The 23,736-nt window shown below is 36.7% G+C and overlaps 2 protein-coding genes across 2 annotated transcripts in view; one reads left to right on the top strand and one right to left on the bottom strand.

The window, feature by feature from the left end:
- Window positions 1–2,698, top strand: part of LRRC17 (leucine rich repeat containing 17) — a 29,159-nt gene extending 26,461 nt beyond the window's left edge. The window contains exon 4 of the mRNA XM_055301083.1: window positions 1,959–2,698. Within this exon, the coding sequence (XP_055157058.1) occupies window positions 1,959–2,356 (398 nt within the window). The 3' untranslated portion in view covers window positions 2,357–2,698. The remainder of the gene's footprint in view (window positions 1–1,958) is intronic.
- The window catches only part of FBXL13 (F-box and leucine rich repeat protein 13), a 204,839-nt gene that overhangs the window by 116,963 nt on the left and 64,140 nt on the right, over window positions 1–23,736 (bottom strand). The window contains exons 8-9 of the mRNA XM_055301082.1: window positions 13,420–13,515; window positions 10,680–10,812 (exon numbers count right to left, since the gene is read on the bottom strand). Coding sequence (XP_055157057.1) covers window positions 10,680–10,812; window positions 13,420–13,515 — 229 coding nt within the window. The remainder of the gene's footprint in view (window positions 1–10,679; window positions 10,813–13,419; window positions 13,516–23,736) is intronic.

Raw genomic sequence — 23,736 nt, 5'->3', positions numbered from 1 at the left:
CTACTTATGCTGGCAGGTACCCAAATGCAATGAGATTTACTGGTTTTAAAAGGCGTGAAATAACAACCTCCTAAAATGCCAAACTTCATTGCAGAAGAGAAAAAAAAGACACCCTATTAAGGGTTTTATCTTCTCTAAGAAACAAATGAAATCCAGATTTTTCAAGTGCTTGGATACATATGATTTAAGTAAAAACAATAGCACTTGCAAAATAAAATCTAGGAATGTTTTCACATGCTTTCAGTCTAAAGGGCTGACTTGTTCTAAGGAAAGTGAATTGTGAGATCATTGGTTCATAGAATGTTAGCAAATAGGGGAAAAAATGCAGTGTCTTCAAAACTGTCATTACACGGGCTGACCTTTTGCTCCTCCCCAGCCGCCTTCCCAATCTCAGCACTCCAACCTAAGCCATTGCTTTTGCACCAAAATAGAATTCTTTTCAGGGGAAATAATGAGTTTTGTCTGAAAACAAATGATATAAAATGGTTCATGGTATTGGTATTAGAGCACATTTTCCAAATTCAAAATAAGGACATTGTTGTATGCCCTGAGTATTTTAAAACAGTAATGAGAATATGTTTGAAATAGAAACAAAATATTTGAAATCAAGGTTGACCAATAAGTTCCAGGGTTAGTTCACATCAACTGAAGTAGGGATAATCTAGATTTAGATTTCTTTTCTACTCCTGGAGGGGAAAATAAAAAAGGTTTTTGTTGTCTTATTTTTATGTTATATGTTTGACATTTGTTAATTACCCACCCTCCAGCAGAATTAAATACATATGGATTCAAAGCTGACAGCTACCAAAGCTTGCCAAAACACAACCAGATGTTTTCAAAATGTTGATAAAAATTGTTTCATTTTGGACTGTAAAGAAATATAATTCTCTCCCCATAAATGGGGGGGGGGGCTGTTTTTGAAGCATTTTCAGAGTTTGCTCATATCCCAGGAACTGTCACATCATCACCATACACATTTTTTCCTTGTTTATGCACTTATATCTTACATTTGAAATATTTTCCTAATTCATGCCTTTTTTGTGGCATCTTTGCAGTGAGTATTAAAAAAAAATGCACTTGAGCCCCAAATACATTTTTTAGAAAACTAACATAAAACTGATTTTTCAAATGATATATTGTATTCTAGCCAATTAAATCCAGGAAAAGGCCTTGTGTGAGTAAAAACATACTGCAGAATTTTGCATGTAGACACGTATACTGTTAGGAAAATATAATGAAAACCAAAATTTCCCAACACAGAAATTCTCTCTACAAAGGGAGTAGAGAAAAACAAAACAAAACAAAACAAAACCACTTTTCTTATTGAATAAGCATTAAACCACAATGTGATGGACATCACAGGCAGTCTTCTAAGAGATTACAAAGACAGAAATCTTACTCTTTTATGTAGCAAGCAGACAATCCCATACATATTTACCCTGAAAACATGCATACATGGTAAATAACTAGTCAACTGAAAGAACTGACAGCATTATTTGTCATACATGGTGGTCCTAACTTTATCTAGTAATTGAGGTGACCAATTGGCTTTATCCAGAGGAAAACAAATTCCATTGTTACATGAGGAAGTAGTTTTGCAACTAGGAGCAAGGCCCATAGGGTCCCACAGAAACTGGAAGATAGGGCTGCTATCTCCCTTGATGTTTACATTTCAAAGATGGCTTTCAAGTCCTTGGGAAAGTCATTCCTGGCTCTAGATAGAAGCCCTCCTTAGTCTTGTAAAGGATATGTATACATTTCAAAGAGAGTATAAAGTACTTAAAATTACAAGTTTTCCAAAGTAAATGCTCTGCGTTAAAGGAAAGGACAATCTTTTTCTTTATTTTCAACCAGGAGAATTAGTCTCTTATTTTTTTTTATACTTGTCCTCATAGTACACCATACAGTTAGATGTAACCCAGCTATTCAGTTCATTAACAAAGATTTTCTGTTTCTAGCTGCTTTTTTAGGACTCACACATTTAGAAGAGTTAGATTTATCAAACAACAGTCTACAAAACTTTGACTATGGAGTATTAGAAGACTTGTATTTTTTGAAACTCTTATGGCTTGGAGATAACCCTTGGAGATGTGACTACAATATCCACTACCTCTACTACTGGCTAAAGCACCACTACAACGTCCACTATAATGGCCTGGAATGTAAAACGCCTGAAGAATACAAAGGGTGGTTTCTGGGAAAATATATCCGCACTTACTTTGAAGAATGCCCCAAAGACAAATTACCGGCATACCCTGAAACATTTGACCAGGATACGGAAGATGATGAGTGGGAAAAAATACACAGAGATCATACAACAAAAAAACAACGTGTAAGAATCACTATAGTGGGATAACTTAGAAATTGTTCTGAGTGCAACTAGTTTTGTATTTGCTATACTGGTGTCAAAAAGCCGTACGTTTACATTGTGATTAACTGTGTTGCCTATTTATGCAGGGTTTTCCGGCTAAAGGAAGGTTCCCTTATTAGTATTATTATTGTGAAAATTCTAGCACTCAAGGGAAAACTTTCATCCTGCTTGCCTGCCTGCCTATTTGCAGACCAGTGTCTGGTGATGATTCCTTACTGGTAAACTGCGGAAGTTGGGTCCTAATGATGGCATTGGAATTTCATAATGTCCTGTATAAATGTTTTTACTGCTTTTTGAAAATTAAAAAAAAAACCTGATTTATTTTTATATGCTTTGTGATAGCTGCTTGTGTATACCTAAAGATCAAAATGAAAACATGAATGCTTAGTAATAATAAAATATCATTCTCTCCCCTCTGCCCCCTCCCACTTTTTTTTTTTTTTTCAGTAAGTCAGCTTATACATAGACTAAAATTCCATTTCAGATTCCTGTGCATCCCAAAATGAGGTCCTGGTAAACCCGAATTCTCAAGTACTCTTCACTGATTCTTGCAAAAAACTGTCAAGCTAGACCTGAAGAATTGTCACAAACAAATAGAGAATCTGGAAATTATATTAGACACTGGCCAGAGGATGGGACTCTGAAGAAGTTGTAGATGGTGTGAAACATGAGCAATGAAGAGGTATAAACACTAGAGAATGTGGAAATAGGACTGATTTTTGAACAGAATTCAGACTAGGCAGCCACCTGCCAGTAGGAAGGGCTCAGGCCCTTTCTGCTAAGCTAATATGCCAACCACAAAGCAAAGGATGAAAGTAGAATCCAGCATCAGGATTGGGGATGAGGAAGAAGCAAACAGGAGACAGTGATCTCAAAAGCAACTGAGTAAGAGATGTTGTCCAAGAGGAACCCCATGATTTGGGTTTGCAAGTTAAAATTAGCTCACCTAGGGAAGCGGATCAGCAGAAAAAAGTGGGAACACCTGGAGACTAGCCCCGTTAGCTGTTCTGACAGCTGTACTATTAGAAAAAAAATTTATTTTTTTAAAGATTTATTTATTTATTTATTCAGAGAGAGGGAGAGAGGCAGAGGGAGAAGCAGGCTCCATGTAGGAAGCCTGACGTGGGACTCGAACCCTGGTCTCCAGGATCATGCCCTAGCCTGCAGGCAGCGCTAAACCGCTGCACCACCGGGGCTGCCCAGAAAAAATTTTTAAAGAGATAAGTATATATATATATATATATATATATATATATATATATATATATATAGTTTAAAATGCCACTTTTTCCTTTTTATAGAAATTTCCCTTTCACACTGAGTTGAATACATTTTCATTTCTTATATCAAGATATTCCTACGAAGTTTAGCAACTGGTCTTACTTAATACTTAACAAAGCAGAGAAGATGGCGTATGACAAATAGTACTGAGCATTTCTTAAGCACCTACTAGATGCCAGATGCTGTGCTTAAAGCTTTACATATTCTATGTCTAATTCTCCCAAGATCCCTCTGAGGTAGGTAATATTACCTGCCATTTTCTAGATGAAGAATCCAAGGCTTAGAGTTTAGGTAACTTGGAAAAAGTCACAGAGCTGGCAGGTAGCAGAGGCAGCATTCAGGTCTATCCCAGCCCTTCCTGCAGTGGAGGGCTGCAGAGCACTCTAAACGTCACCATTGACCTTGGCTGCCTCACATCAAGACTTACAGAATCAGATCCAAGAGAGGAACAGGTACCAAGAATGTTAATTAAGCCTATTTCTCCAGAAACACCCATGAGGACAGCAGACAGTCTTTGGTCCAGGGCATTTAAATCTGTATTAATATGTGTAGGAAACCAAGAGAATGGGAAGCTGGGAAAATTGCTGGAGCTGGTGGTTCAGGAAAGGACTCTGGATTGTAAGGCTCTAACCACTCTACCCATTTTACCAGTGGTTTGGACTAGAGGTAGAGACTTGCACATACTGGGCCTTAATGGAAATCCTCGCCTTATTCACTGAGGTATTAAAGGCAGATGTTAAATCTGTTACTAGAGCGTAATGTTCATGAACACTTAAGAGTCGAATATTAAGGACACGGGACCCATTTCAGGTATGATGATGGAAAAAACCTGGATGGGACCTCAGTAGGAGACTGAGGCACACAGTGGGGACACAAGGCTTCTGGAAAAAGAGAGAAGATTAAATCAGACTCAGAGAAAGGGCTCAAGCTACTCTCTGGTTCCATTTTTGGAGCCTAGCTAAAGATTTTATTAGTTGATTTTTTATATTCAGTGTCATCTACGAGATCTATTTGGAAATAAAGCTCTAAAACACGTTGCAATAGAAATTGATCCGTACCATCCAAAAGTTAGGTTAGAGTTGCTAATATCTCCCAGGACCAAAATTGAAGCACATTTTTGAAAGCTTAGGATTTGCCCCTTCTCTGTATCAGAGTTTCTGCCTTTCAGCGAAACAGAGTTGATCAATGATGGAATAAACGGTTAGGTACATCCTCTTCTGCCGATTTCTTGATGGTTGAATAACTTGCCTTTGGACCTTCCTTCTGTTCAATAGATGATGAAGGTCAGGAGATTTAAAAATAAGTATATTTTGTGGTAGTCAAAAACATGATAATCCGGAGATCTGTATATTTGGTCATACATGTTTAAATGTCACTTGAGTATTTATCCAAATATTATTTGAGTATTTATCCAAATACTCAAGCTTTGTTTGTTTTAACTTTCCCACTAGTCCTCAAATCCCTAATTTTTCCAAAGTAAATAAGATTCAATGCAAGCTGAGGTCTCTTGATTCCTAAATCTGAGTCATCTCTGACCTAATGCCTAACCATCCAACCTCTGGAGCTTACACCCTATATCAATTAACATCTGTTTCTGAGGAATCTGTTTCTCCAGCTCTGGCAAATAGAAGCAATTCAGTACTGAAAACCTGCTTGCCTGGATTCTATGAGACATCGAGGCTTCCTTCTTCAGGATGTGTGGGGTGTTGGTGAGTGGAGGGGAAGATGGAATCTGTGACTAACAAATCAGTATCAATGCTAGAGTGAATAAGAACAACATGAATGGGGAAGAGAGACTGATGAATTCACAATTCTGTTCAAAACGATTTCAATATTATATCTTATAAATTCTAGAAACATAAACATGCAACTACAGGGGTGTTCACAAGTCAAAGTTATTTTACTAAAGCACAACACAACTCCTGAACTTAGAAATCACTTGTGTACCCTTGCCAAATGTTTGCCACAGTGTCTTAGCATATACTCTGCACATGTAATTGTCCCAATATTATAGCAAGCATTTTTCTCCCCTGCCTTCATCTGCCTTTTAAACATTTTAAGATAACAGTTTAATTTTATTCCAAAGTGTTTACAGACAAGGATTTTGTACAACTCTTATGGCCATTCAGTCAAGCAGTTCAAATGATCAGCCAATGTTTATCCTCAAATATAACAATAAGAAAGTCAAACTTCTTGCCAAAAAAGTGTGTAATTCCAGACACACCAACAGATTGACTAACCCTAGCTGGGGGAAAAAAATTGAAAAGCTGAAACATCACTGAGATTGGGTTTTTATCTTTGATATACTCAGGGTAGCTGGAATTAAAACTGATTTCATTAAATAACCTTTAGTAAATTAAAATATCAAAAAGATGAGCTAGGCATTACATTTACTTCCTTAGAAAGTCAAGGTCTACTTAAGCTTGCATGTTTAATTTTTTCCTTCATAAAAACTTTTGGACTAAGAAATACAGAATTACACTTCCAGATAAATACTAGTTTATCTGGTAAGAGGGGCAGAGGCAGAGAGGGAGAGAAAATCTTAAGCAGGTTCCACACCCAGTGTGGAGCCCAGCACTGGGCTTGATCTCACGACCTGAAGCAAAATCAAGAGTTGGTCACCCCACCTAGGTGCCCCAGATAAATACTAAATATTCTTAAGTAGACGACAAGATACCAAAAACTTAAGGCAGTATTTTTGCCTCTCTTGGACCTCAGATAAAATATAAACCATCTAAGATATATCTATCTATGTATTGATACAACATATGGAATATATATTACATACATAAGATGTATCATCATCTGATATAATGAACATATGCCATTGTATGGTACAGAATTGATCATTTTTTGGCCCTCTCTGTATTCTCTATACAAGTTGCAGCTTCATGTTGCCCATTTCCTCTCCATCCCAAACTTCCCAGTGGACTTTGTGCCTAGGCATCAGGAATAATATTTACGTGGAAGCAGTTTTTTTTTTTTTTTAAAGGAAACCTAGGGAAGGCTATAGCTGTAAATGCCAACATTTTAAAAGAATACAGACCTCAAATCAATAACCTAAACTTCCACTTTAAGAAACTAAAAAATAAAAGCAAAGAAATCTAATGCAAACAGTTTAATAAAGATTGGAGTGGGGATAAAATAAAAAATAGAAAAACAATAGAATCAATAAAAATCAAAGTTGCTGTTTGAACACTCATGTTCATAGCAGTATTATTTCACAACAGACAAAAAATGGAAGCAACCTGTGTCCACTGATGGTTGAATAATAGATAAACAGAATGTGGTGTACATATCTAGTGGAGTATTTTTCACTCTTAAAAAGGAGGGAGATTCAGATTTGAGCTGCCACATGGGTGAAACTTAAAGACATGATGCTAACTGAAAGGAATCAGGCTCAAAAGACCAAATATTCAGGAGTCCACTTATACAAGGTAGTCAAATCCATAGAGGGAGAAAGTAGAATGGTAGTTGCCATGGGTTGGAAGTAGGAAGAAATGGGGAGTTAATATTTAATGGTTCAGAGTTTCAGTTTTGCAACTAAAAAAAAAAAAAAAAAAAACTTTTTGAAAAAGTCTGGGGGCACCTGGGTGGCTCAGTCAGTTAAGCATTTTGCTTCAGCTCAGGTCATGATCTCAGTGACCTGGGATCAAGCCCTGCTTTGGGGGTGGGGGTAGGGTCCCTGCTCAGTAGGGAATCTACTTGTCCTTCCCCCTTTGCCCTTCCCCCTACTCATGCTCTCTCCTTCTCTCAAATAAATAGATAAAATCTTCTTTAAAAAAAAAGTTCTGGAGGTGGATGGTGATGATGTTTCCACAACAATGTGAATGCACTTAATGCTAAAGAACTGTACACTTAAGATGGTCAAAACAGTAATTTTTATGTATATTTTACTACAATAAAAAAGGAACTAAAAAGTTGGTTGTTTGAAATGATCAACAAAAATTAACGAACCTATAGCTAGACTGATCAAGAAAATCAAGAGGGAAGACTAAAATTTCTAAAATTAGAAATGAAAGTGCATGCATTACTATTTGCTTCACAGGAATGAAAAGGATTATAACAAAATACCATGAACAATTGCACCTCAACAAATTAAGTTACCTACATGGAATTGGCAAATTCCTAGGAACACACAAGCTACCAAACTTGACACAAGAAGAAACATAAACTCTGAATAGATTTATAACAAATAAGAATTAGCAATCAAGACACTTCCAAAAAAGAAAAACCTAGGACAGATGCTTCATTGGCAAATTCTTTTTTTTTTTTTAAGATTTTATTTATTTATTCATAGAGATACACACAGAGTGAGAGAGGCAGAGACACAGGCAGAGGGAGAAGCAGGCTCCATGCAGGGAGCCTGACGTGGGACTCGATCCCGAGTCTCCAGGATCACACCCCAGACTGCAAGCAGCACTTAACCACTGAGCCACCAGAGCTGCCCTTCATTGGCAAATTCTACCAAACATTTAAAGAATAATTAACGCCAATCCCCAACCCTTTCAAAATATAGAAAAGGAGAAAATAGCCCCTAACTCATCCTGGGAAACCAGTATTACTCTGACAATGAAGCCAAAGACCTCACAAAGAAAGGAAAACTACAGACCAATATTCCTTTTAAATATAGACACAAAAACCCTTAACAAAATAGCAAAGAAAATACAGCAGCATATTATAAGGATTATACACCATGAACAAGTGAAATTGGTCCCAGGAATGCAAAGATGGTTCAACATACAAAAATCATTCAATGTAATAACAATATGTTAATAGAATGAAGAAAAAAATTCTGTTGATGCAGAAAAACCATTTGACAAAATTCAACACCCTTTTATGATAAAAAAGAAAAGATATAAGAATAGAAATGAATGGAAATAAATGATCTGCCTAGAAAACCCAAAAGAATCACCTGACAAATTGTTAAAACCAAGAAGATACTTTAATATGTCATCAATACAATAACATAATATAAAAGCTATAGCTTTTTTCAGCATCAGTAATCAGTCAGAATTATCCCATTTGGTATGTTTTCTTTACTTTTTCAATTAAAAAAAGAATTATAGGTACAGTTGAAACTCTCTGGAGCACCTGGGTGGTTCAGTCAGTTAAGCATCCAACTCTTGATTTCTGCCCAGGTCATGATCTCAAGGTCATGAGATCAAACTCCTCTTTGGGCTCTCCACTGGGTGTGGAGCCTGCTTAAGATACTCTCTCCTCCCTCTGCCCCTTCCCCCTGACCCTCTCTCTCCCTCTCTTAAAGAAGGAAGAAAGGGAGGAAGGAAAGGGAAGGAAGGAACGAAGGTAGGAAGAAAGAAAGAGAGGGAGGGAGGGAGGAAGAGAGGGAGGAACTAACTCTTTGTGAACCTTTTCCCTACTTCATTCAACTCTGTCCCCCTCAGGGGTAACCATTATCTTGATTTGGAGTTTTCATTCCCATGCATGTTTTTTTTTGTATTTTGCTATATATCTGTATGTCCCTTTAAATATGCATTATGTAAATTCTTTCAAAGTATTAAGTATATTATTATTTTGCACACTGAAAAAATTATATGCAGATGGTATTAGATTATGTATATCATTCTGCAACTTACTTTCACTCACATATCACTAGACTCCTCCATGTTGATATCTACATATGTTTATGGCATTCTTTCTCATTAACTGAAATCAGTATGGATTATACTTTTTAAAATATATTTTTTCTTTCATTTCCAGATATATGGAAATTTTAAAATGCACCTTAAACAACATATGGGTTAATGCAATGGTCTGGATGTGTTCCCACCACCAAATTCAGAGGCTGAAATCCTACCCCCCAATGTGATGGCATTAGGAGATAGGGCCTTCAGGATGTAATTAGAGTGGAGCTCTCATGAATAGGATTTGTGCCTTTATGCAAGGGACCCCAGAGATCTCTCTCTCCCTCTCTCTGCCATGTGAGGATTCCAGACAACAGTCTACATAACCTAGAAGGGGGCCCTCTCTAGAACTATGCTGGCATCCTGGTCTGGGACATCCAGCTTCCAGAACTGTGAGAAATAAGTTTCTGTTCTTTATAAGCCACCCAGTGTATGAAAGTTTATTGTGGCAGCTCAGACTGACTAAGGCAGTCAAAGAAATGTCACAATGAAAGTCCAAAGCTGTTTGGAAAAAATTGGAAATAACCTCGAAGTCTATCAGGAGGAAGAAAGTTAAGTAAATTATGCTACATCCATAGTATGGAAAATGATTCTAAGTATTTAAAAATAATTTAGTTGTTCAAAAAATAATAATTTAGTTGTTCTATATATACTGACAAGGAAAGATTTCCAGGATATAAAAGAATATATAAAAAATATTTCCATTCATGTTAAAATTTTTAATTGTGTCACATACATGTCAATGTATTTTAGAAAAACAGAAAACTGGTAACATTGAGTACCTTTGAAGAAGCAAATGGGTTTGAGGGAAATAAAGGGAGGTTTTTGTTTAACTGTCTTGTTAGAATTTTTAAATCGAGAATATATTCCTATATATATATATATTTATTTTTTTTTTATTTTTTTATTTTTTTGGTAAATGAATTGAGGATACATGGGTAGACAAATGCTAGGCAAAAAAAAGTAGTCAATAAGAATGGACAAAGGAGGGCAGCCCGGGTGGCGCAGTGGTTTAACGCCACCTGCAGCCTAGGGCATGATCTTGGAGACCCTGGATCGAGTCCCACATCAGGCTCTCTTCATGATGCCTGCTTCTCCCTCTGCCTGTGTCTCTACCTCTCTCTCTCTCTGTGTCTCTATGAATAAATAAATAAATAATCTTAAAAAAATATTTAAAAAAAGAATGGAAAAAGGACCAGCTCCCAGAGCATACAGTCCAGTGAGAGCCGATTATACTATAAGCATTTTAAATGTTTTTAATTGGCATTCTTATGGCCTATGACTGTAACTGGTTTCTATTTTATTTATATTTTTCTTTATATTTGTTTAATTAAAAATAGGAAAGCAAGACAAAGAGTTATAATAAACATACTCATACTCACTGACAGATCTCAAGGTTTTCGATCGGAGAAGACAACCACGAAAATTCAAACGCAGCACATTTAGACGCCACCTTTGCAAAGTAGACACTATATATTTATCTGTGATTATATTTTTTACTGTGGAAAAATCAATCTAAAAAGGATAAACAAAAGACATTAAGAAATGAGAAAGATCTTTTGCATGTAAAATTTTTTATGTTTTTAAAGCATCAAGAAACAGTTTTCTTCATCACATCTCTTTTTCACTTATTTCTTTGTGTTCATGATCATTCTGGAGTTTAATTACAAACAGATTTTTTTTTCATGGTCATTCCCATGTTTAATTACAAACAGATTCCAAATGTCCAGTCCAGGTCGACAGCTGGGAGGGCAGGAGTCTTGCATCTTCCCCACAACAGAGTTGATTGTTGTTGGAGTGGCTTGGCTACCCTGCCATCATCCCAGGTGAGCCCCAAGGCTGCCTGCCCCCCCCCCACTCAGAACATGTGCCTGCTTCTTTAATCATGAGCAGAGACTGTATGTTAAGTTCTTCACTACAGAGAAGACAATTTTTTTAAACATTTTTATTTTTTTTTATTTTTATTTATTTATGATAGTCACAGAGGGAGAGAGAGAGAGAGGCGCAGAGACATAGGCAGAGGGAGAAGCAGGCTCCACGCACCGGGAGCCCGATGTGGGATTCGATCCTGGGTCTCCAGGATCGCGCCCTGGGCCAAAGGCAGGCGCCAAACCCCTGCGCCACCCAGGGATCCCAGAGAAGACAATTTAGAGTGAGAGGTTTACAGTAGCCCTCTCATAACTCATAATTTGGAGAAGGGAGGTCTGGGGAAGAGACCTGAGCGTACCTAGCTAATCACATGAGATTTATGTAAACTCCGAGTGGCTAGGGCCAGTTGATTAATAACATTGATATTGTAGTATTAAATAATGTCCTTCAGCTAAAAGATTAAGTTTATGAATTCCAATTTTTAAAAAATATTTTATTTATTTAAGAGAGAGAACAAGTGGGGGTGGGGAGCAGAAGGAGAGGGAGAAGCAGACTCCCCGCTGAGCAGGGAGCCCAACATGGGGCTCAATCCTGGGACTCGAGGATCATGACTTGAGCCAAAGGCAGACACTTAACCGACTGAGCCACTCAGGCACCCCTGAATTTCCAATTTCTCACTGCCTTCTGAATAAAGTTATTCTTTGTGCTAAAATGTTTGTTCTAGTTGTGCCACACTTGAGCACTCACAAATGAAGGTAAAACTAATAGAAAATAAAGGATAATTGTGGAGAGAGAAATTTGCTGAATATAAAGAAACTTAACTTCCTACCCAGGCTTTGTTCTTCACTGACATGTGCTCATATTTTCTCCAACTTTACCTCGTAAGATCTTGGGCAAAAGTAGCAAAAGTACTAGCTTTTCCCACCAGGCTTCTGCAGGATATATCCTGATCTTAATATTGTACATATTCTTTCTCCTTCTGATCATTTGGGCTCATTTTTTAAATTTTTTATAGGTTTTCCAAAGCAAAAAGTAATATTTCCAATCTGTCACATAAGAAATATTTATCACTTTAAACCAATGATAAATTTGGCAGTGAGTAGTCTATTTTAACAATCCCTTCAGATGTTTCTGATGCATTCTGAAGATTGGATATCACTGCCTTAAATTAAAAATAAACTTAAGACAGGAATATTAAATTTGGTGGCTAAGATGGGTTAGTTGAGACACAGGCACATTTTCCTCTTGCCATTGATGCACAAGGTGAGAGTGGAATAGTAAAGCGAAGAATGGGATGTCAAGATATTGACTTGATTTATGAGTGGAGTGGCTCCTTAGTTTCTTTGTCTAAGTTTTAGAATTTATGTGGAACGGTTCCAGCCATCTATTCATAGGCCTGAGCATGTGATGTCATTACTGCTCAGTCATTAGCTATTAAGGAGAGGTGGTAAAGTCAGCTATTTACTGGACACTAGGTGATTGGGAAAATGTTGCCACTGCAACACTGATTGATGGCATAAATGATTACAGAGATTAAAGTATCATCCAAGAAACAGAAAAGACATCAAGGACAATTTATGTCTATTTTTTGCTGTTGGCTGAGACCTCTCCCCAGTGTCTCATTGAAATGAGAAATTCTAGGTTATAAGAATAGTATAAAAAAATAGTATAAAAATGGTACAATGACAAGAGTAGTGTAGAGGTACCAGCCTAGAAGTCTATCTTAGAAACTGCCAAAGTGTATGTGTGCATGCAGAGACACTCAAGTTTTGTTTACATGTTGTATATTTTAGCCCTATTTTTTCCCCATTACTTCATATTTTGTGCTACTTTATGTTTTTCAAACCAATAATAAGAGCTAATATTTATTGAGTGCTGTCTACACACCAGGCTCCACAGTAAGCACTTTACTTACATCTCCTCAATTTATGTCCACGGCATCCTGAGTTAGGCAATATTAGGTCTAACTCAGATATAATGGCAATATGTTTCCACCCAAAAAAGAATATTCAATTTGTTTCTGCCATTTAAATTAGGAAATACTAATAATCTATCTCTTAAAAATAACATTATTATCTTTCTATCTTGTCCTTTGGGCTAGTGCCTGGACAAAAGAGAAACAAATGCACCTACTTTTTTGTGGTCCTATTGGGGGAACAGGGAAAAAAGTAGTCCCTAGTATAGTTGGCTTTATAGCAGGCTGTTCTCTTTTGAGAACTAGAATGAAGATAGCTTTGAGTCATGTCTACTTACACTGTTCCACAGTGAGCTTGCTTGTGTCATCAACATCCAGGAGTGGCAAACTTGACCACATATTACTAATTCTCTTAAAGTGAGGTAGTAGAATATCTAAACAAAAGAAGAGAAACACACAATTTTGAAAATTATGTGAATTTACGTGCAACTCTTCCACCTACCTTTTTTTGTTGTTGTTAATGATGATGATGTAAGCCATATGGTAGCAGCTGGGGCTCAAGTGCTGGAATTTTATCTGAACATACGAATTTTATCTAAAGTACTAGAACTTATCTGATGATGCCTCTGATACAATGTGGTCTTTGCAACTGATAGTCACAGAAGGTTGGGGAAGATAGGCAGATTTATTTTCTGACTGCAACTGGCTTTCTGCTAGCAAATGAATCATTTTCCTAAATAGTAGCTGCTACATAGGAGACATTCAATGATTGCTTGCCAATCTCAACTAGATTCTTTTTCAAAGTTAAAGGATGCCTAGGAAAGGTCAAAACCCATCTTGGCTTCTATTTCTGGAAAAATGGTAGACTAGAAGATCTGCAAATTCTCTTGATACAAAATATGAGTCAATGCTAAAACAAAGCTTTTAAAGATTTCTTTAAAAAATTTTTTAAATGTCAGCTTTACTGAGCTGTAATTGACATATAAAATTCAAGATATTTAGGCGCCTGGATGGCTCAGTCAGTTAAGTGTCTGACTCTTTGTTTCAGGTCAGGTCATGATCCCAGAGTCTTGGGATCAAGTCCCACATCAGGCTCCATGTTCAGTGTGGAGTCTGTTTCTCCTCTGTCTGCTTGTGCTCTCTCTCTCAAATAAATGAAATCTTTTTAAAAAAATAAAAATTAAAAAATTAAAAAGATATTTAAAGTGTACACTGTAGTTATTTGATGTACATATAGATAGTGAAAGGATCCACTTTAATAGGCATTAATTAGAGCTAATCAATTAATGCTAATTAAGGTTAATTAATGTGTTAATACGTCCATCACCTCACATATTTATCTTTTTTATTTTTGGCAAGAACATTTAAGTTCTACTCTCTTAGCAAATTTCAATTATACAACACAGTATTATCAACTATAATCACCATGTTTTACATCAGATCCTCAGATCTTGTACATCGTATAACTGAAAGTTTGTACCCTTTTTCCCAGCCTCCCCCTATTTTCCCTACCCCACAGGCCCTGACAACTACTTTTCTACTCTCTAAAACAAACTTTTTTATAAAAATGTACCTGAGTTTTTAAGAAAGTAAGGAAAATATCCAGGCCCATAATCTTTGTAAATCCAGACTCATAGTAAGGTGTTCATGCTATAGTTGCTCTGGATAAGGGCACAGTGGGGATGGCTGCTGCTTTTCATGACAAACAGACTCAGATTTCACTGGCCATGGAAGGACAGAATAAGTTACAGGCTGTGTAAAGCTAAAAGTCCTAACTGTATCAGAAAGAGAAAGAGAAACAGAATTTAAAAGGGGGAAATAGAGAACTCCTGGATCATTAAACAGAGAGGTTAAAATCACAACTACTACCTATTGGTGAGGAAAAAACTAAGGTACTTAGCCTGGGACAAAAAAAAAAAATATTCTCAATTTATAACCAAAGACTATCACATGGATTGGAATTTGAATTTTAATTATTTGTGGGGTAAATTTGAATTTATTACATTTGTAACTGGATTTTATATATTAACGTGCAAAGAGCTTCCAATAACCTAGTGGTAACTCTAGGAGATTTGACAGAAATAAATACCATCTCTCTAAAGAGACACATCCTCAAACCCTGCCTTATAGGATTCCTACAGATTAATCCCTCCTCCCAAAAGGAGCTTTCAATAAAAATTACAAAACACATGAGGGAAAAAAAATCCAAGAACCAACAACAGACAAAAAATAAATAGCTTCTTTAATCAAATTGTCAGAAAGTGATTATGAAAACATTAAGATGATAAAAGGCTTAGAAAAATAAATTCTTGAGAAAAGCTGTTGTCACAAAAGGACTGGACAGACTAATAAAGGAACCAAATAAAATTCATGGGAATTAAAAATATAATGATTGAAATTAAAAACTCAATGGATGAGTTAAATAACAGGTGAAACTCAGCTGATATAAAATAATATAAAAGGGATTAAGAGGCATTACATACCACAAAAAGACCCCAACATTCTATATATATCTTCGTAGAATTTCCAGAGGGAAATAATGGAGAGAATGGGATATAAACAAATTAAAAAATAAAACAGATGAAAATGAGAAGCAACAATTCTCCTGCTCAAGAAGCAAAAGAAATTCCAAACAGGAAAATCAAAAGATACAACGGCATTGTAGTAAAATTGCAAAAGGCCAAAAGAAAAGGACAGCCTTAAATTCAACCAGATTATCTGGAAAGAATGCCACTTCACAAAAACAAGAAGTCAGCAGAAAATACTTCTCAGCCTCAGACACCACATGCAAATAAATAACTCAAGGATGAGCGTTAAGGAAAGGCACTCTGAGACAGAGATTGAGAGTTTATCTGCAATAGACCCTTCACAAAAGAGCTTCCACAGGACATTGGAATCAGAAAGAGTGAGATGGAAACAGTAATGATGGGCAAAGAAATTAATTAAGTAGAGGGGTAAAGACATTAACCTTAAAAAACATATGACTAGTGGGGGATACGGAAACAAACTGGGGTAAAAATCCTAGATAGTACTAATATTCGAAGACTGGAGAGAGTAATCCATTAAAGTGTTTTAAATTCCAGTAATCATGAGGAAGAATGTATAGGTAATAATTTTGACATAAATTCATACGTTAAAAATATTTAAGAGAAAGCACTGAAATTGTAGAAATAGAACACATATCCTCTAAAGCATAAGAATGGGAAAAAGCAAATTTTAAAATTCAATAAATAAAGGCAGGAAAGGAGAAAAGAAACATGTAAAAAAGAGGATAAATAGTGTAAAGTTAGAAGAGGAATATGAATCCAGGTATATCTAGTAACAATAAATTTAACAAAATTCACTGGTTAGAAAACAAAGATTATCCCTAATAATGTTTTTGCTTTAATGCTTTTCTCTCTGATTTAATAGAGCTATCAACTTCCCTTTCATTTGTGTTCATCATGTTCAGTATTGTATTTTAGGTGGATTTTTTTTCACCTTAGATAATATTTATTCCCATTGTAATGAAGAGAAAATTAAGGATGAAAGACTATACGAACCCCTCTCTATGACATGTAGACAGGTGTGATAGAGCAGGAATTCAGGTCTATTTTTTAATTAATTACTTTTTTTAAGATTTTATCCATTTATTTGAGAAGGAGAGGGGGGTGGGAGAGCACAAGAACAGCAAGAAGAAGAAGCAGACTCCCTGCTAAGCAGGAAGCCTGATGTGGGGCTCAATCCCAGGACTCTGAGGTAAAGGCAGGTACCTAACTGACTAATCCAGATGCCCTTAATTTATTTTTTTGATTGAAATATAGTTGACACACAATGTTACATTAGTTTCAGGTGTATAATACAGGGATTTAACAACTCTATAGGGGCACCTGAATGGTTCAGTGGTTGGGCATCTGCCTCTGGCTCAGGTCGTGATCCCGGGGTCCTAGGATCAAGTCCCGTATCAGTCTCACTGCAGGGAGCCTGCTTCTCCCTCTGCTCATGTCTCTCTCTCTTTTTTTTTTTAAGATTCTATTTATTTATTCATAGAGACAGAGAGAGAGGCAGAGACACAGGCAGAGGGAGAAGCAGGCACCATACAGAGAGCCCGACGTGGGACTCGATCCAGGGTCTCCAGGATCACGCCCTGGGCTGCAGGCGGCGCTAAACCGCTGCGCCACCGGGGCTGCCCTGCTCATGTCTCTTTAAAAAAAAATTAACTCTGTATACAATGCTATGCTTATCACAGGTGTAGGTACCATCTATCACCATGCATTGTTATTACAATATAACTGTATTCCCTATGCTGTGCCTTTTACTCCCTTGGTTTATTCATTCCGTAACTACAAGCCAATACGTCCTATTCCCCTTCACCCATTTTGCCCATCCCCCCATGCCCTCCTCTCTGTCAACCATCATTTTTCTGTATTTATGAGTGAGTTTCTGCTTTTTGTGGTGTTTTGTTTTGTTTCTCCATTTAGGTGAAATTATATGGTATTTGTCTTTCTCTGTCTGACTTCTTTCATTTAGCATAATACCTTCTAGGTCAATCCATGTTTCCCACATGGCAAGATCTCATTCTTTTTTTTTTTTTAAGGCTGAGTATTATTTCATTGTTTATGTATACCACATCTTCTTTATCCATTCAACTATCAGTGGACACTTAGGTTGCTTCCATATCTTGGCTGTTGTAAATAATCCTGCAATAAACACACAGGTTCATATATCTTTTTGAATTAGTGTTTTCGTTGGTAAATACCCAGAAGTGAAATGTTTTTTTCAAAGATTTTATTTATTTATTTATTTATTCATGAGAGACAGAGAGAGAGAGAGAGAGAGAGAGAGAGAGAGAGAGAGGCAGAGACATAGTAGAGGGAGACATAGCAGAGGGAGAAGCAGGCTCCATGCAGAGAGCCCAATGTGGGACTCGATCCCTGGACTCCAGGATCACGCCATGAGCAGAGGGCAAATACTCGACCACCGAGCCACTCAGGCATCCCCCAGTAGTGAAATTACTGGATCATTTTTCTATTTTTAATTCTTTGCAGAACCTTCATATGGTCTTCCACAGTGGCTCTACCAAATTACATTCCCACCAACAGTGGGTTCCTTTTTCTCCACATCCTTGCCAATGGTTGTTATTTCTTGTCTTTTTTATTTTAGCCATTCTAACTGTAAAGAGGTAATATCTCATTGTGGTTCTCATTTGTATTTCCCTGGTGATTAGTGATGTTGAGCATCCTTTCATGAATCTTCTTTGGAAAAATGTCTGTCCATGTCCTCTGCCCATTTTTAAACTGGATTACTTGATTTTTTGGTGTTGAGCTGTATAAGTTCTTTATGTATTTTGGAAATTAACCCCTTACTGGTTACTATCCCCCTTATATTATTTGCAAATAACTTCTCCCATTCAGTAAATTGACTTGCCATTTTATTGATGGTTTCCTTTTCTGTGCAAAAGCTTTTTATTTTAGTGTAGTTCCAGAAGTTTATTTTTGCTTTTGTCTCCTTGTGAGGAGACATATCCATAAATATGCTGCTAAAACTGATGTTTTGGGTTTTTTTTTAAGATTTTATTTATCTATTTATGAGAAACACAGAGAGAATGAGAGAGACAGAGACACAGGCAGAGGGAGAAGCAGGCTCCATGCAGGAGCCTGATGTGGGACTTGACCCCAGGACTCCAGGATCACTCCTTGGCCAAAGGCAGGCGCTAAACCGCTGAGCCATCCAAGGACCCCAAGACTGATGTTTAAGAAATAACTGCCTTTATTTTTTCTAGGCGTTTTATGGTTTTGGGTCTCACAGGTAGGTCTTTAATTTATTTTGAATTTATTTTTGTGTACGGTATAAGAAAGTAATCCAGTTTCATTATTTTGTGTGTGGCTGTCTAATTTTCCCAGCACCTGTTGAAGAGACTGTTTTTACCCTATTATACATTCTTGCTTCCTTTGTTGTAGATTAATTGACCATATAAAGCATGGGTTTATTTCTAGGCTTTCTATTAAGTTCTGTTGGTCTATGTGTTTTAGTGCCAGTACCATACTGTTTTGATTATTATAGTTTTGTAATATATTTTGAAATCTGGGATTGTGATACTTCCAGCTTTGTTCTTCTTTCTTAAGATTGCTTTGTCTATTTGGGGTCTTTGGTAGTCTCATACAAATTTTAGGATTATTCGCTTTAGTTTTGTGAAAAATACTACTGGTGTTTTGATACAGATGGCATTGAAGCTCTAGTGTAGATACCTTAACAATATTAATTCTTCTAATTAATGTGCACAGTATGTCTTTTCATTTGTTTGTGTCATCTTCAATTTCTTTCATCAATGTTTTATAGTTTTTGAAATCAGGTCTTTCACTTCTTTAGTTAATTTATCCCTAGGTATTATGGTCTTTTTGGTACAACTGTAAGTGGAATTGTTCGCTTAATTTTTCTTTCTGCTACTTTGTTATCAATATATAGAAATGCAATAGATTTCTGCCTGGGTGGCTCAATCAGTTGAGCATCCGACTCTTGATTTTGGCTCAGGTCATGATCTCAGGGTTGTGGAATCAAGCCCTGCATTGGGCTCCATGCTCCGCATGGAGTGTGCTCAAGATTCTCTCCCTCTCCCTCTGCCCCCCCGCACCTGCATGGTAAATAAATAAATAAATAAATAAATAAATAAATAAATAATAGTAACAGATTTCTGTATATTAATTTTATAACCTGCAACTTATTCATTTACTACTTCTAATAAATTTTTGGCAGTCTTTAGGGTTTTCTATGCAGAGTATCATGTCATCTGCAGATACTGACAGTTAAACTTTTTCCTTAACAATTTGGATGCCTTTTATTTCTTTTTCTTATCTGATTGCTACAACTAGGATTTCCAATACTGTGTTGAATAAAACTGGTGAAAGTGGACATCCTTGTCTTATTCCTAATCCTAGAAAAAAAGTTCTCAGTTTTTCACCACTAAGTACAATGTTAGTTGTGAGTTTGCCATATATGGCCTTTGTTATGTTAAGGTATGGTCCCTCTAAACTCACTTTGTTGAGAATTTTTATCATGAATGGATGTTGAATTTTGTCAAATGCTTTTTCTACATCTATTAAGATGATCAGATGACTTTATCCTTAGTTTTGCTGATGTGGTGTACACATTCATTGATTTACAAATATTAATCCTTGTATTCCCAGGATGAATCCTATTTGGTCATGTTGAATATCCTTTTAATGTATTGTTGAATTTCATTTGCTAATATATTACTGGGGGGTTTTTTTGGACCTATGTTCATTAGGGATGTTGGTCCGTAGTTTACTTCTTTTTTATTTCCTTTGGCTTTGGTGTTAGGATAATGCTCACCTCGTGGAATATATTTAGAAGCTTTCCTTCCCCTTCTATTTTTGGAATAGTTTGAGAATATTAAACTATTAAATGTTTAGTAGACTTCACCTGTAAAGCCATCTGGTCCTGGACTTTTGTTTTGGGGGAGCTTTTTGATTACTGATTCAATTTTGTTACCAGAAATTGGTCTGTTCGGATTTTTTATTTCTTCCTAATTCATTTTTGGAAGCTTATACATATCTAGAAATTTATCCATTTCTTCTAGGTTGTATAACTTTTTGGCATATAATTTTTGTTGTAGTCTTTTAAACTTTTTTTAATAATAAATTTATTTTTATTGGTGTTCAATTTGCCAACATACAGAATAAGACCCAGTGCTCATCCCGTCAAGTGCCCCACTCAGTACCCATCACCCATTCACCCCCACCCCCCACTCTCCTTCCCTTCCACCACCCCCAGTTCGTTTCCCAGAGTTAGGAGTCTTTATGTTCTGTCTCCCTTTCTGATATTTCCCACACATTTCTTCTCCCTTCCCTTATATTCCCTTTCACTATTATTTATATTCCCCAAATGAATGAGAACATACAATGTTTGTCCTTCTCCGATTGACTTACTTCACTCAGCATAATACCCTCCAGTTCCATCCATGTTGAAGCAAATGGTGGGTATTTGTCGTTTCTAATGGCTGAGTAATATCCCACTGTATACATAAACCACATCTTCTTTATCCACTCATCTTTCGATGGACACCGAGGCTCCTTCCACAGTTTGGCTATTGTGGACGTTGCTGCTATAAACATTGGAGTGCAGGTGTCCCGGAGTTTCATTGCATCTGTATCTTTGGGGTAAATCCCCAGCAGTGCAATTGCTGGGTCGTAGGGCAGGTCTATTTTTAACTCTTTGAGGAACCTCCACACAGTTTTCCAGAGTGGCTGCACCAGTTCACATTCCCACCAACAGTGTAAGAGGGTTCCCTTTTCTCCACATTCTCTCCAACATTTGTGGTTTCCTGCCTTGTTAATTTTCCCCATTCTCACTGGCGTGAGGTGGGATCTCATTGTGGTTTTGATTTGTATTTCCCTGATGGCAAGTGATGCAGAGCATTTTCTCATGTGCGTGTTGGCCATGTCTATGTCTTCCTCTGTGAGATTTCTCTTCATGTCTTTTGCCCATTTCATAATTGGATTGTTTGTTTCTTTGGTGTTGAGTTGAATAAGTTCTTTATAGAGCTTGGAAACTAGCCCCTTATCTGATACATCATTTGCAAATATCTGCTCCCATTCTGTAGGTTGTCTTTTAGTTTTGTTGACTGTATCCTTTGCTGTGCAAAAGCTTCTTATCTTGATGAAGTCCCAATAGTTCATTTTTGCTTTTGTTTCTTTTGCCTTCGTGGATGTATCTTGTAAGAAGTTACTGTGGCCGAGTTCAAAAAGGGTGTTGCCTGTGTTCTCCTCTAGGATTTTGATGGAATCTTGTCTCACATTTAGATCTTTCATCCATTTTGAGTTTATCTCTGTGTATGGTGCAAGAAAGTGGTCTAGTTTCATTCTTCTGCATGTGGATGTCCAGTTTTCCCAGCACCATTTATTGAAGAGACTGTCTTTCTTCCAGTGAGGCCAGCATTACCTTAGTTCCAAAACCAGACAAAGACCCCACCAAAAAGGAGAATTATAGACCAATATCCCTGATGAACATCGATGCAAAAATTCTCAACAAGATACTAGCCAATAGGATGGATCCAACAGTACAATAAAATTATTCACCATGACCAAGTGGGATTTATTCCCAGGACACAAGGCTGGTTCAACACTCGTAAAACAATCCATGTGATTCATCATATCAGCAAGAGAAAAAACAAGAACCATAGGATCCTCTCAATGGATGCAGAGAAAGCATTTGACAAAATACGGCATCCATTCCTGATCAAAACTCTTCAGAGTGTAGGGATAGAGGGAACATTCCTCAACATCTTAAAAGTCATCTACGAAAAGCCCACAGCAAATATCATTCTCAGTGGGGAAGCACTGGGAGCCTTTCCCCTAAGATCAGGAACAAGACAGGGATGTCCACTCTCACTACTGCTATTCAACATAGTACTGGAAGTCCTAGCCTCAGCAATCAGACAACAAAAAGACATTAAAGGCATTCAAACTGGCAAAGAAGAAGTCAAACTCTCCCTCTTCACCGATGACATGATACTCTACATAGAAAACCCAAAAGCCTCCACCCCGAGATTGCTAGAACTCATACAGCAATTTGGCAGCGTGGCAGAATACAAAATCGATGCCCAGAAGTCAGTGGCATTTCTATACACTAACAATGAGACTGAAGAAAGAGAAATTAAGGAGTCAATCCCATTTACAATTGTACCCAAAAGCCTAAGATACCTAGGAATAAACCTAACCAAAGAGGTAAAGGATCTATACCCTAAAAGCTATAGAACACTTCTGAAAGAAATTGAGGAAGACACAAAGAGATGGAAAAATATTCCATGCTCATGGATTGGCAGAATTAATATTGTGAAAATGTCAATGTTATCCAGGGCACTTTACACGTTTAATGCAATCCCTATCAAAATACTATGGACTTTCTTCAGAGAGTTAGAACAAATTATTTTAAGATTTGTGTGGAATCAGAAAAGATCCCGAATAGCCAGGGGAATTTTAAAGAAGAAAACCATATCTGGGGGCATCACAATGCCAGATTTCAGGTTGTACTACAAAGCTGTGGTCATCAAGACAGTGTGGTACTGGCACAAAAACAGACACATAGATCAATGGAACAGAATAGAGAACCCAGAAGTGGACCCTCTTTTAAACTTTTGTATCTCATCCTTCCAGTTATTACTTTTCATCCATTTCTGATTTTATTTATTTCAGTCCTTTTCTTTCCTTGACGAGTCTGGCTAACATTTTGTCAAATTTGTTGTCTTTTCAAAGAATGAGTTCTTGGTTTCATTCATCTTTTCCATTTTTTTAGTCTCTTTTATTTATTTCTGCTCTGATCTTTATTATTTCTTTCCTTTCGCTAACTTTGAGCTTTGTACTTCTTTGTCTATTTCCTTTGGGTATAGGATTGGATTGTTTGAGATTTTTCTTGTATATAACTATAAATTTCCCTCTTAGAAGTGCTTTTGCCACATCCCAAAGATTTTGGACCATTGTGTTTTCATTTTCATGTGTTTTCATGTATTTTTTTATTTCCTCTTTTATTTCTTTAGTGACCCAATAATTTTTTAGTAGCATGTTGCTTACTCTCTGTGTGTTTATGTGTTTTCCAACTTTTTTCTTGTAAATAATTTCTAGTTTCATACCACTATGTTAAAAAAGATTCATGACATGATT

The sequence above is a fragment of the Nyctereutes procyonoides genome, unplaced genomic scaffold (genome assembly GCF_905146905.1).
Source record: "Nyctereutes procyonoides isolate TBG_1078 unplaced genomic scaffold, NYPRO_anot_genome, whole genome shotgun sequence".
NCBI classification, from domain to species: domain Eukaryota; kingdom Metazoa; phylum Chordata; class Mammalia; order Carnivora; family Canidae; genus Nyctereutes; species Nyctereutes procyonoides.
This window is presented reverse-complemented; position numbering and strand designations above follow the sequence as displayed.